We start from the raw sequence: 14,430 nt of genomic DNA, 5'->3' as shown, positions 1-14,430 counted from the left end.
AATAAATCCTTTAAATGAACCAAAAGCCATTTCTTTACTAATCATTTTTTTCATTCTTCTCACCAGGGCCAGATTAATGCAGGGGCTGAAGCCCCTGGGCCCAGGCCCGTAGGGGGCCCAAGAGGAAGCAAAACATTTTTAGAATAATAAAGGAAATATGTACTGTATATATTATATATACAGTATATATTATATATATAGTATATACAGTTGAAGTCGGAAGTTTACATACACCTTAGCCAAATACATTTAAACTCTGTTTTTTCACAGAGTGGTTGAAAACGAGTTTTAATGACTCCAACCTAAGTGTATGTAAACTTCCGACTTCAACTGTATATATATATATTTTTTTACTGCAACAGCCAACCACAGGAGGACTCAGTAGCCCGCTCTCAATGAGTGTAGACAGCCTGCTACTGCCTGCTGCCGCTCTGCTAATCATCAGATGGGGGAGGAGAGGAGGTAGGGGGACCACGTGGATAACTGGGGGGCCCCTGCCTTGATTGGGTAACTGATTAATACAAATAAAAATGGCAGAATAAATAAATGTGACTGGTCAATTGTGTGAGTCAGGGCTTGGCCCAAGCGAAAAAAAACGGGGAAAAAAACACGTTATTTTTTGTCTTATTATAATTTTTTATCCAACCACAGGAGCCCTCTCTCAATGTTCAAAATACACCAGAGAGCATGATTTAGCCACAGAGGATCAATAGTTTATAACAAAAATATTTGTAGTTTAAGTTTTATCACAAGCACATACAGGTATCTGCCAAAATAAAGGAAACACCAACATAAAGTGTCTGGAAAGGGTGTTGGGCCACCACAAGCTGCCAGAACAGCTTCAATGCGCCAGGACAGCGGAGTCACTCACCACCTTCCGGAGACACTTGAAACCCCACCTCTTTAAGGAATACCTGGGATGGGATAAAGTAATCCTTCAACCCCCCTTACCCCCCCAAAAAAAAGGTGAATGCACCAATTTGTAAGTCGCTCTGGATAAGAGCGTCTGCTAAATGATGTAAATGTAAATGTAAATGCATAGATTCTACAAGTGGGCCTAAACCATGCCAGGAAAATGCACCCCACACCATAATACTTTGTATCCCTCATTTACTAAAGTATTTCCTTTATTTTGGCAGTTACCAGGATGCCTACAGTTGGGAAAACCGCAGAGGCAGTTTGGGCAGCATGCACGCCAAATATACAGTTTTCTGCGTTCTGGTCATAGACATATAATCCATAGATGGGTTTTGTAACCGCTTACCCTGGTAATTTGAATGTGAAAATCATGGGTACTCAAGCAATGGATGCCAGTCCTGATTTGAATGGGAACTGCCATCTATGGATTATATTTCTATGGTTGGTTGCTGCTGTCAATTTGTCTTTTGCAGATTTCAAAATACAATCGCGGGAAAAACGTACAGTTTGGAAAGAAAAAGCATACTGCTGAAAAGAGAAGACTAATCTGTCTGTAGAACCAATAGAATAAAACAATTTCTCAACAACTCCCAATTTTTTTGCTAACCGCAGCACTGATTTCTTCATCCGGCCATGCGTCTCACTGAGATGCACTGCAGAGAGACCACCAACCTGTTTTCCTCAACATTCTTTTCACTCAATTAACTCCTCCCACTCTAAATCCTCGAGCGTTTTCCTCATTGGTCGATCTTTGATATTCCGCCATATTCAAACTTCCGCCGTCACTTTTGGTTGGGTTGATGGATTTACTGCAGATTGGTTTCTTTCTTTCATCGTCGTTGCTGTTTCATTATAATTTTATTGTTTTGAATTAGCTAGCTAGCTTCCTACACCCAACCTCTAAAATGGAGGAGTCGGAGGTGGTCGAATTAGCAGTGGAAGACAAGCCGAAGAGTCGAAGGATTTCCTCGAAGAGAACATCCACCATCAGCCTAGCGGTCGTCAGCTCCGAAACCTCCCCCGCCACTGTCAACAACTCCAAAAAGTAAGGCGCGATGGGTAATATTGATAAATAAATGCGTGTTTTGACTTAATAATATTAAAGATTAGCCCGATATGCTAGCCAGATTTTTGTCACATCACATGGCAAATCATTCATGGTTCAATAAATATGGATTCAGGTAGGCCTTTCATGTGCTACTAACTAGCTAGCCTAACGTAACTAGCTAACGTTAGCTAGCTAGGGTCCCCTGGTTTTAATCTCTATCAAACAAACACTGCATCATCAGCGATAATTTTTAAATTGCGCTCTAGTAGTGTAGTACGTTAGCTAAATTAGTTAAAAACGTACCGTGACTATACTAACTAGTATGTAACTAACTAGTTCGTTTGATTTATTTAGACAAACAAATGTGAAGTTTGATTAGTCTCAAATTTGTCGAAATAGCCTAAATAGATAGCTAACTACGTCCATAACAGTACATCAGTGGACCACCCCACAGCCTTTTAGAGGCATCTGATGCTGAGCTTACTATCTCCTGAGGAAAGAGTCCATCAAAAGATAACATTGTTACTCTATATCGGTGTGGTAGGTTTATCTAGAACACCTTAGAGGAAATGCACATTCAGTCATGGTCAAAGTTTTATGCTTTGCCTCTAAGTCTACACTTAATAATAACACCAAAAGTATGATTTGTGTATGTATCTGATTGTCAAAGAGTCCATACGCCCTAAGTAGGGGCATTTTGGTTGGGTTACAGTATGAATATCTCATAGTGTTTATTTCTGGCTGTTTTCTCTCTCACCCTGTAGACCTCCACTATGCAGAGGGAGTTCCTTCACCTTTCTGACTCCAGGAACACCATGGGACTTCAATCTGGTGAGTAGTACTGTAGCTAGTACTAAACTGATGTAATGCCAACATCAAACCAACATCTGTCTTTCTCAATTACTACAAAGTCAGTCAATCAAATTTAACACAGTACAAAATAAATACTTCATTCATTTCCATGTGAAATGTACACTGCCTTGCAAAAGTATTCAGACCCCTTGGATTTCTTCAAATTGTTTGTGTTACAATTAAATTGTCCCTTTTTTTTTTACAGTGAGGGAAAAAAGTATTTGATCCCCTGCTGATTTTGTAAGTTTGCCCACTGACAAAGACATGATCAGTCTATAATTTTAATGGTAGGTTTATTTGAACAGTGAGAGACAGAATAACAACAAAATCCTGAAAACGCATGTAAAAAATGTTATAAATTGATTAGCATTTTAATGAGGGAAATAAGTATTTGACCCCTCTGCAAAACATGACTTAGTACTTGGTGGCAAAACCATTGTTGGCAATCACAGAGGTCAGACGTTTCTTGTAGTTGGCCACCAGGTTTGCACACATCTCAGGAGGGATTTTGTCCCACTCCTCTTTGCAGATCTTCTCCAAGTCATTAAGGTTTCGAGGCTGACGTTTGGCAACTTGAACCTTCAGCTCCCTCCCTCCACAGATTTTCTATGGGATTAAGGTCTGGAGACTGGCTAGGCCACTCCAGGACCTTAATGTGCTTCTTCACGAGCCACTCCTTTGTTGCCTTGGCCCTGTGTTTTGGGTCATTGTCATGCTGGAATACCCATAGTCTTTTGGACTATACTTCGGTGTCCTGCGCTTGATTCCACCACTACACCCACCTACAGCATTCCTGACATTTGGGTCATTTTCATGCTGGAATACCCATCCACGACCCATTTTCAATGCCCTGGCTGAGGGAAGGAGGTTCTCACCCAAGATTTGACGGTACATGGCCCCGTCCATCGTCCCTTTGATGCGGTGAAGTTGTCCTGTCCCCTTAGCAGAAAAACACCCCCAAAGCATAATGTTTCCACCTCCATGTTTGACGGTGGGGATGGTGTTCTTGGGGTCATAGGCAGCATTCCTCCTCCTCCAAACACGGCGAGTTGAGTTGATGCCAAAGAGCTCGATTTTGGTCTCATCTGACCACAACACTTTCACCCAGTTCTCCTCTGAATCATTCAGATGTTCATTGGCAAACTTCAGACGGGCCTGTATATGTGCTTTCTTGAGCAGGGGGACCTTGCGGGTGCTGCAGGATTTCAGTCCTTCACGGGGTAGTGTGTTATCAATTGTTTTCTTGGTGACTATGGTCCCAGCTGCCTTGAGATCATTGACAAGATCCTCCCGTGTAGTTCTGGGCTGATTCCTCACCGTTCTCATGATCATTGCCACTCCACGAGGTGAGACCTTGCATGGAGCCCCAGGCCGAGGGAGATTGACAGTTATTTTGTGTTTCTTCCATTTGCGAATAATCGCACCAACTGTTGTCACCTTCTCACCAAGCTGCTTGGCGATGGTCTTGTAGCCCATTCCAGCCTTGTGTAGGTCTACAATCTTGTCCCTGACATCATTGGAGAGCTCTTTGGTCTTGGCCATGGTGGAGAGTTTGGAATCTGATTGATTGCTTCTGTGGACAGGTGTCTTTTATACAGGTAACAAGCTGAGATTAGGAGCACTTCCTTTAAGAGTGTGCTCCTAATCTCAGCTCGTTACCTGTATAAAAGACACCTGGGAGCCAGAAATCTTTCTGATTGAGAGGGGGTCAAATACTTATTTCCCTCATTAAAATGCAAATCAATTTATAACATTTTGACATGTTTTTCTGGATTTTTTTGTTGTTATTCTGTCTCTCACTGTTCAAATAAACCTACCATTTAAAATTATAGACTGATCATTTCTTTGTCAGTGGGCAAACGTACAAAATCAGCAGGGGATCAAGTACTTTTTTCCCTCCCTGTATATATAAATAAAAAATGTAGAACTAAAATATAGTTGTTGCATAAGTATTCAGCCTCTTTGTTTAGGCAAGCCTAAATTAGTTCAAGAGTAAAATGTGGCTTAACAAATCACATAAGTTACATGGACTCCCTCTGTGTGAAATAACAGGGATTGACATGATGTTTGAATGACTACCCCGTCCTCTGTCCCCCATACATACAACATCTGTAAGGTCCCTCGGTGAAGTATTGAATTTCAAGCACAGATTCATCTACAAGGGAGCTTTTTGAAAGCCTCATAAAGAAGGGCAGTGATTGGTAGATGGGTAACGATAACAAATCAGACATTGAGTATCTCTTTAAGCATGGTCAAGTTAATAATTCTGCTGTGGATTATGTATTAAACCACCCAGACACATCAAAGATACAGTTGTCCTGAACTGAGCTGCAGGACAGGAATGAAACTGCTCAGTGATGTTACCATGAGGCCATTGGGGATTTTAAAACAGTTACGGAGTTCAATGGCTGTGAGGGGGAAAAAACTGTAGTGAAAAGAAGAATACAAATAAACAGAATATAAAAATTTAAAAAATGCATCTTGTATGCAACAGGGCACTAAAGTAATACTGGGGGAAAAAACAGCAAAGGAAAACACTTTTCCGGGATAAAAAGAAACCTGGTCCAGTTTGTTTTCCACCAGACACTGGGAGAGGAAATCACCTTTCAGCAGGACAATAACCTACAACACAAGGCCACATCTACACTGGAGTTGCTTACCAAGAAGACAGTGAATGTTTTTGAGTGGCCAAGTTACAGTTTTGACTTAAATCTGCTTGAAAATCTATGGCACATTTAGAAAATTGCTGTATAGCCGTGATCCCCAACAGAGCTTGAAGATTTTTGGAGGAAATATTGCACAATTCAGGTGTGCAAAGCTCTTAGAGACTTACCCAGAAGACTCGCAGCTGTAATCGATGCCAAATGTGTTTCTAACATGTATTGACTCAGGGAGCTGAGTACTTATGCAAGGCACTTTATATACATATTTTAAGTCTTGTGAAGGTTAGGAACACACTCACTCTGTACTTGCGTTTACCTTTCCCACAGAAGAGAAAACGCAAAGAGCCCAAGGATGATGACACTGTCAGTCTGTCCAGCTTTGACCTCAAAGTAAGCCAAGGCTCCACTAGATGTTACAAGATTTCTTATTATTAAAACACTTGCCATCACACGTTGATTTCTCCCCCCTCCTCATGTGAAATATTTATTTACAGCACACCAGTAGGCAATATGCTGCTTCTTTTTCCAAACGGGCTTGTGAGAGTCACTGACTGTAGTCTGAGCCTGCTCTGGTACCTTTTTTACAGAAGAGAAAACGCACAGAGAAAAAGGAGGATGAGGACACAGTCAGTCTGTCCAGCTTTGATCTCAAAGTAAGCCGATGCTCCCACAGGCTTCTTCTACAACTGTTACGATGATTATGACATTAGAGGCTGCTGCTGCCTATTGAAATTACTGGCCACTTTAAGAAATGGAACACTAGTCACTTTAATAATGTTTACATATCTTGCACTACTCATCTCATATGTATATACTGCGTTCTATTCTATAATATTCTACTGTATCTTAGTCCATGCCGCTCTGTCATTGCTTGTCCATATATGTATATATTCTTAAATTCCCTTCCTTACTTAGATTTGTGTGTATTGGGTTATATGTTGTGAAATTGTTAGATATTACTTGTTAGATATTACTGCACTGTCGGAGCTAGAAGCACAAGCATTTCGCTACAACCGCAATAACATCTGCTAAACACGTGTATGTGACAAATACAAATGGATTTGACGATGAATAAATGAATCCACTTGCCATGTGTATATCTATCTGTATGTGAGATGGTGAGTAAAACAAAGCGATAGGGTTGTTAGTAATGTCCCCTGGTATGAATTCAGATTGTCATCATTGCCATCCATAACACTGATAGAACTCAAAGTCATTTCTCCTCTGTTTTCCAGGAGCCCAGTAACAAGCGCGTGCGTCCACTGAGCCGGGTGTCATCTCTGGCTAACCTGATCTCCCCTTCCAAGAATGGAGCTGTCCGACGCTTTGGTCAAACCATCCAGGTACAGTATATTCCCCTGTATTACGCCGTAATAACTCCAGACAGAAGCCAATGGCATTTGACCTGGTAGTAGATCGTTTTTTTTTCTTTCTCTGATCTTTTTTTGTGTGCTTTTTTGTTTATTGAACAGCAGGAAGTTATAGAGAAGGAGATTGACAGTAGAGGGGCACGGACAGAGAAGCCGAGACGAACTCTGGCATGTCTAACTGTTTACTCACGTCCTCAGAACATGTCACTGCGTGGGGGTGACAGCAAGTCGCCGGGTGCGTCCCGGAAGTCGTGCAGTAAGGCAGCGGGCCCAACACCTCCCAAACGCAGAAACAGCACTCTGTGGTCCGAAACACTGGACGTTCACCAGAAGAGCACCTTCTCCACCAAAGAGATCAAGAGACAGGAGGCAAGGCAGTTAAAAAAAAAAATATATATATATATATATATACAACTGTAGCACATGTGTTATCATCATAGTTCAATTACTTTTTTTATAGATAATGTGTTGTGCCAAACATGGTATAATCCCAATATATCATGCCTTATTGCTTTATCATAGTAGAGGTAGTAGGGCTGGGCAATATAGTGAATTAATTTGAATAATTCTAATTTATCATTTTACGAGATATTCCAAATGCCTGTATCGCAAGATTCACCTTTATTCTTTTAATTTGTTGTTTTTATGAGTGTTTATGTCCTCTTGTTCTCATGTTATCTTTTCGGTCTTGCTCCTGTGCTGTGTGCACCTTTCCATTTACACACACACCAAGCCCTTCCCCCACACGCCAAGCCCTTCCCCCACACGCCAAGCCCTTCCCCCACACACCAAGCCCCTCCCCCACACGCCAAGTCCCTCCCCCCACACGCCAAGCCCTTCCCCCACACGCCAAGCCCTTCCCCCACACGCCAAGCCCTTCCCCCACACGCCAAGTCCCTCCCCCACACGCCAAGTCCCTCCCCCACACGCCAAGTCCCTCCCCCACACGCCAAGTCCCTCCCCCACACGCCAAGTCCCTCCCCCACACGCCAAGTCCCTCCCCCACACGCCAAGCCCCTCCCCTGCCACTCGCAGCAACAAAGATGAGAGATCACTTCTTCCTCTCTGACAAGCGGTTTCAACTCGCCATTTCGGTTTTGGTCTAACAGAATTGGTCATATGGACACCGAAAAACATTATTGTTGCGACATTATTTTACTGTAGAGAGGAGAAGTTAACCTTTCTAACAATACCCTTTTTATGTCTCAACTCCTCAAATTGCGCGCAGGGCAGATACTACTAAAACGTGAGTATCAATGAACATTGATTCTGGAAAATAAGACCAGGTACCGCTAGCAGCAACAACAAAAATATATAGGACTTTTTAGGTCATATCGCCCAGCCCTAATATGTAGTAAGGGGATCGATGTTATAGTCAGCTGTTTGTGTCTGATGTTATAGTCAGCTGTTTGTGTCTGATGTTATAGTCAGCTGTTTGTGTCTGATGTTATAGTCAGCTGTTTGTGTCTGATGTTATAGTCAGCTGTTTGTGTCTGATGTTATAGTCAGCTGTTTGTGTCGGATGTTATAGTCAGCTGTTTGTGTCGGATGTTATAGTCAGCTGTTTGTGTCGGATGTTATAGTCAGCTGTTTGTGTCGGATGTTATAGTCAGCTGTTTGTGTCGGATGTTATAGTCAGCTGTTTGTGTCGGAGTTCGGCATGTACTCTTTGTCTGGTGTGTAATCGATTATGAATTCGGAAACGGCAAGCCTTATAAACAACTTGATTCATGTTCTCTCTAGGCCATTCATGAGCTATCCAGAGGAGAACAGGACCTTATTGAAGACCTCCAAATGGCACGAAAGGTACAATAAATGATTAAATGAACAAGTTTGTCTGTCTTCCTCTCATGAAGCTGATTGACTGTAGCTTTATTTCTTGTTCAACAGGCATATCACGATCCCATGCTGAAGCTTTCCATCATGACGGAGGAGGAGCTAACTCATATATTTGGAGATCTGGATGCTTACATTCCACTTCATGAAGGTACTAGGTCTTTGTGTTCACTACCAGCCTCACCAGGGCTGGGGTCAATTCCAGTTCATTAACATTTCCTTTAGTTTCAAGAATTGGAGTTGGGTTTTCCGTTTACCTCTTAAATTGAAATGGAATTGACCCCAGCCCTAAGCCTTCGTGTCGAAAGTGCTGCCAACTCTTTATTTGAGATGGTGGCTACAACAGATGGCCGTATGACAGCTACTAAACCAGACAGACTATTTGAAAATAAATCTCTTCAAATAGAGGGCTGATGGTTACGTTTCTCCTTGTTACAGACTTGTTGGATAAGCTTGCAAAGGGCACCGGCCCTAATGGAACAGTGGGTCAGATTGGACAGATCGTCATGGACTGGGTAGGTGCCTCGCCTCTTGTGTATCAGGTTTTTGGATGTTATGTGTATTTGTATATTTCTTTATGGCTATTTTTATTGCGAGAGCTCGAGTGAGTAAGATTTCCAATGTATTAATTACACATCGCAAATAAACTTGAAATGTAAAATCGTTCTCACATCGCCAACATTTAGAATGAATGTGTTTGTTTATGAAATGTAGACCCAGTGTCATGCTCACAACCCCCGTTTGCCTTCATCCGCAGCTGCCATCTTTGATCTTCTTCTTCCCCTGTCTTTAGAGAGAGGAGTCAGCTGCCATCTTTGATCTTCTTCTTCCCCTGTCTTTAGAGAGAGGAGTCAGCTGCCATCTTTGATATTTTTCCCCCTGTCTTTAGAGAGGAGTCAGCTGCCATCTTTGATTTTCTTCCCCTGTCTTTAGAGAGAGGAGTCAGCTGCCATCTTTGATCTTTTTCCCCTGTCTTTAGAGAGAGGAGTCAGCTGCCATCTTTGATCTTCTTCTTCCCCTGTCTTTAGAGAGAGGAGTCAGCTGCCATCTTTGATTTTCTTCTCATCTTTGGCTTATAAAGCAAAAAACAGACATTTTCATGATCTGAAAATGACACCTTCTTCTCTTCCAAGTTTCCTTGTCTGAATGCATACAGGGATGAAACTCCTTTTCTTTCATTTCTTTATTTTTTTTGGAAAGGAAAAGAGAATATGTAGACTCATCTTCATGACCCCTCTGTCTTCCTCTAGTTGCCAGGTCTTAATGCCTACAGAGACTATTGCAGTAACCAGCTGGCCGCCAAGGCCCTGTTGGACCAGAAGAAGCAGGACCGGAGGGTGCAGGACTTCCTGCAGCGCTGCCTGGAGTCTCCCTTCAGCAGGAAGCTGGACCTGTGGAGCTTCCTGGATATACCCAGGAGCCGGCTGGTCAAATACCCCCTACTGCTGAGAGAGATACTGAGGCATACCCCGCCAGACCACCCTGATGTACCCTGCCTGGAGAAAGCGGTTTGTAGAGCGCACTCACACGACCCTACTAAAGCTGCTCACTGACATCAACACACACACACACACTTATCAGACACATCGTAAAGTTGCAAATGGTACACCCATACATGCTAATAGAATAATACATTTATTCTAAATCTCTTTTGACTTGACCGAAGTGTAATACTGTGATTCCAGATGACCATCATCCAGGGTGTGTTGTCTGACATCAACGTGAGGAAGGGAGAGTCGGAGTGTCAGTACTACATTAATAAGCTGGAGTATCTGGATGACAGGCAGAGAGACCCGCTCATCGACAACTGCAAGACCTTGCTCTGTCACGGAGAGCTACGCAACAAGAGTGGCTCGGTGAGCGTTTTTTAGACACACACAGTTTATCCCGTACGTTAGTACAACCTATTCTGTACGGCTGTATGCCCCCCCCCAACTAACATGTAACCAGGCTTTCTGGTTTTCTTCTCATTGTGAAGTTGACCCCCCCCCTTTCAACCAATCAAATGTATTTCTAAAGCGTGTTTTACATCAGCAGTTGTCACAAAGTGCTTTCGCAGTAATAGGCCTGTTACGTTAACTCCGTGTGTTGTGTAGAAGCTGCACGTGTTCCTGTTCTCTGAGCTGCTGGTGCTGACGCGGCCGGTGACGCGTAACGAGCGGAGCTGCTACCAGGTGTACCGTCAGCCCCTCCCCATCAGAGACCTGGCTCTGGAGGACCTACAGGATGGAGACATACGCATGGGAGGGTCCTTCAGAGGGGCCTTCAGCCAGGGGGAGAAAGGTGAGTTATGGTCTGGGACTCAATTGTCTCAATTAGTCTTTCTTCAATTCCTTGTGTCCTTCTCAAAAATGCATTGGAGAAGATCTCTGCACTCAGGACTCAATGCCCAGTTTGTGAGTTGCTGGCACAATATCCTGTGTGGCGTTAACTCCACCTACATTTTACTGCGTTCATGATACATTTGGGAAAGGTACTGAGACCAAGGAGTTGTACTTTAGGAGGCGTTTTATATGGACGTGTTTACGATGAACAGCAGTTTATATAATCTGCGTTGTTTCTGACTGTCTCTCTCTCTCTCTCCAGCTAAGAACGTGTTCCGCGTGACCTCCCTGGACCCGACCCACGGCCAGTCTCACACCCTGCAGGTCAACGACGTCTTCCACAAGCAGCAGTGGCTCAACTGTCTCCGGAGCGCCGTCGACGCCCAACCCCAAAAGCAGAGGGCACCACTCCGAGATCAGCACGGTGAGGCTACGACCAGGGCCAAGCGGCGTTCTTCTGTGGTGTCCATGTCCGATATGGTCCAGGTCGAGGAGGGGGCAGATGAGAACGACTGTTCCCAGGTCGGTGATCCAATCCGAGGGTGTAAAGGCACAGAGGCACTCCCCCGGTCTGATTCTTCAAGTAAAATGAAAAGAGAGTGGAGCCGTGGTCAGCTTCGCAGGAGGAAAGAGACCGGCGTTTAGGAGAGAGACCGGAACTGAGGAGTCCATGGAGCCCAGGGGGGGGGATGTCCAGCACGTGTATACCTTCACTGCTCTGTCCATCTTTTCTACCTTGTCTTCTTCTCTATGGTTTTATGTTGGACTTCGTATTTGTAATATTAATGTGTAGCCTACTTGTTCGTGAATTTCCATGGCACCTGTCTGTCAAGTAGTGAATTTGCATAGAAGAATGTCTGAAAATAGCAGTGATGTACCATGACGACCATGTAGCAGCTATGTCAAAACCGTCCAATCACATCCGTCCAGTCTGTGCACTGTAAACCAATGAAATTGAAGAGTTCTGTAAATTTCCGAAAGTAAAAAGAATTATTGGTTTACTTTACAAGGGAAATGATATGTGCCAACCAATGTGACTGAAAATGTTTTACATCTGTTTTACAGCGGTTTTGTGAATTAGTTTTTTTTTAAATGACTAACTCTGTTTTATACAAAATAGCACTGTTTTAGCTCTTAAAAGAAGAAATATATGTTGATTGGAACTGGAATTTATTAACCACTTGTTTTTGATTAAGTAATCATTTCTACTGGGTTGGTCAGTGTGTCCCTTGGTTAGTGTTTTTTTAAATGGTTTTGTTGAGCCATTTCTCTGTGTCCCCCAAATGACACCCTATGTGGCCTGGTCAAAAGTAGTACCCTATATAGGGAATGGGGTGCGATTTGGGATGCAGGCTCTCTTTCCATGCAGCGCCATGTGTTGAGGTTGATCTCCAGTAGTGTACACAGTGTAGACGACGTGCAAATATTTGTCAACTGTCTGTGGAGACAAAGGATGAAATGAGTATGTTGTTAGGAGAAGGCTTGGTAACTCGTGGGTTGATTCTCTACCCTCCTTCACCCAGAAGTGTGCACTCGTTCACTTCCTCACACATTTTAAAAAGTCTTGGATTAGTGTAAGTATGGCTGAAGGGAGTTTCTACCGTATTCCTTAAACCAGTCCATTCCTTTTAAATCCGCGAGGGAGAGTGCGCAAAGTGTAGTGTACGAGGGCAAACCTAGGGAGAAGGGTAGAGAATTGGACCGCAACTGAGTTGAATTAATGGTGGGAAAGTAAGGTTTCAGAATGAGTTCTCTTGAGAACTTTGTGTGAGAGACATAAGTAGAACAACGATCAACAAGTTATGCTGTGTGCAAAGAGAGGGGAAAGTATCACTGGAATGCTTGGTATGGATACTGAAAATGGAAAGACCAATTAAAGATTATGCGAGGCAAAATCTGCTAGAAGCTACCTGTGTGTGTGTGTGTATTTAATTCCTTTTCAATTAAAAATAAAGAGCTTTGGATCTGAAGTTTGAATCGATGCTGTGAGATTTCTGTGTGTGTCAGCTGTCACTGGAGGAGTGAAAATAAGACCTCTAATGTGAAGAAAGAGGAAGTCCTCTAGTGTGTTTGCGTCAGCATGCTCGGAAGCTGACAGTGACCGCTAAACCATGCTTACTTGCAAACGTTTTAACCCTTGAAAGCCCCTACTTCCACCAGACGAGATGTTCCTTCCCCATTCTCCAACCGATTGTTTACTGTGACAGATAAAAGTCATTTCTAACCACACAGTAATTCTGCATTTCTCGTCAAAAAGTATTGTGAAAATGGCACTGTTTCTTGGGTGCTTGGTTTACACGTTCCAAAATATAACACAATATAACTTATTTTCAGTAAAGCAACAATGGAAGAGTAAAAACTATTAAGAACAATAATATGCATTAAAATCAATTAATATGATAACATGCAGAAATTAATTTCAAGGGGTGTGCACTTGACACCTGTAACAACACCCATATTTCCAACACTCCAACCATGCAGAAGACAAAATGCAACACTTAAACTCAAAATAGTCTTATTTGGATACTTACACAAACAGTATTAATGGAATTTACATAAATCATAAATTATTTATTATTTACATAGTTTATATACACATTATTCAAAAATAAACATATCTGTTTGATATTTACACAATTACACAATCCTAAAAGCTTAGCTAAAATATTTAAGAATTCAGAAAGGTTGGACAGACTAGCCTGGTTCCAGATCTGTTTGTGCCGTCTTGCAGTTGGCAAGGCACAACATCCCAAACAGAAGGCAGGACAAATAGATCTTGGTCCAAGCATAAGACTATGCTTACCGGAACGCTTAGGCCTAGATTCAATCCATATCGTGGAAAATCCGTGTTGGCGGAGACTGCATTCAAGGTAAACGCTGCATATCTCAGCTCAATCGGAAATGACCTTTACATTTCTATTGTGCTTCTGTGATACAGATTAAATACCGCCCTTTCTAGCATAGCTAGCGGACACCTGTCAGGTCAGTAAGGTTACATTTATATCCCTAATTTTTCATTGTAGTTTGACTGAAACCCTAACTCTGACAAATTAGTTTGGTCTCCCCTGCCTATAGCCTGGTCCCAGATCTGTTTGTACACTACTGGTCAAAAGTTTTAGAACACCTACTCATTCAAGGGTTTTCTTTATTTTTACTATTTTCTACATTGTAGAATAATAGTGAAGACATCAAAACTATGAAATAACACATATGGAATCATGTAGTAACCAAAAAAGTGTTAAACAAATCAAAATATATTTTATATTTGAGATTCTTCAAATAGCCACCCTTTGCCTTGATGACAGCTTTGCACACTCTTGTCATTCTCCCAACCAGCTTCATGAGGTAGTCACCTGGAATGCATTTCAATTAACAGGTGTGCCTTGTTAAAAGTTCATTTGTGTAATTTACTTTCTTCT

General features: G+C 42.5%; 1 protein-coding gene across 3 annotated transcripts; it reads left to right on the top strand.

Moving 5' to 3' along the window:
• Positions 1-1,153: 1,153 nt before the first annotated feature.
• On the top strand, positions 1,154-12,981 carry LOC121531613 (neuroepithelial cell-transforming gene 1 protein). Of its 3 annotated transcripts, XM_041836922.2 has the most exons (13): positions 1,155-1,963; positions 2,731-2,797; positions 5,809-5,871; positions 6,069-6,134; positions 6,717-6,824; positions 7,050-7,220; positions 8,595-8,657; positions 8,742-8,838; positions 9,126-9,202; positions 9,938-10,195; positions 10,373-10,543; positions 10,784-10,970; positions 11,274-12,981. In XM_041836922.2, the coding sequence occupies exons 1-13, from the start codon at positions 1,824-1,826 to the stop codon at positions 11,654-11,656; spliced, it is 1,851 nt and encodes a 616-aa protein (XP_041692856.2). In that variant the 5' UTR covers positions 1,155-1,823; the 3' UTR covers positions 11,657-12,981. The 3 variants fall into 3 exon arrangements, with proteins under 3 accessions (XP_041692857.2, XP_041692856.2, XP_041692858.2); XM_041836923.2 differs by lacking the exon at positions 6,069-6,134 and having other exon boundaries at positions 1,154-1,963; XM_041836924.2 differs by lacking the exons at positions 5,809-5,871; positions 6,069-6,134.
• The last annotated feature ends 1,449 nt before the right edge of the window (positions 12,982-14,430 follow it).

This window comes from Coregonus clupeaformis, chromosome 19 (assembly GCF_020615455.1).
Source record: "Coregonus clupeaformis isolate EN_2021a chromosome 19, ASM2061545v1, whole genome shotgun sequence".
Taxonomy (NCBI): domain Eukaryota; kingdom Metazoa; phylum Chordata; class Actinopteri; order Salmoniformes; family Salmonidae; genus Coregonus; species Coregonus clupeaformis.
This window is presented reverse-complemented; position numbering and strand designations above follow the sequence as displayed.

Excerpts from the sequence above, each read along its gene's own strand:
- LOC121531613 (XM_041836922.2), top strand. The coding sequence starts at position 1,824 with ATGGAGGAGTCGGAGGTGGTCGAATTAGCAGTGGAAGACAAGCCGAAG. Across the intron at positions 1,964-2,730 it reads ACTGTCAACAACTCCAAAAA|ACCTCCACTATGCAGAGGGA; the intron begins GTAAGGCGCGAT and ends CTCACCCTGTAG. Across the intron at positions 10,544-10,783 it reads TACGCAACAAGAGTGGCTCG|AAGCTGCACGTGTTCCTGTT; the intron begins GTGAGCGTTTTT and ends TGTGTTGTGTAG.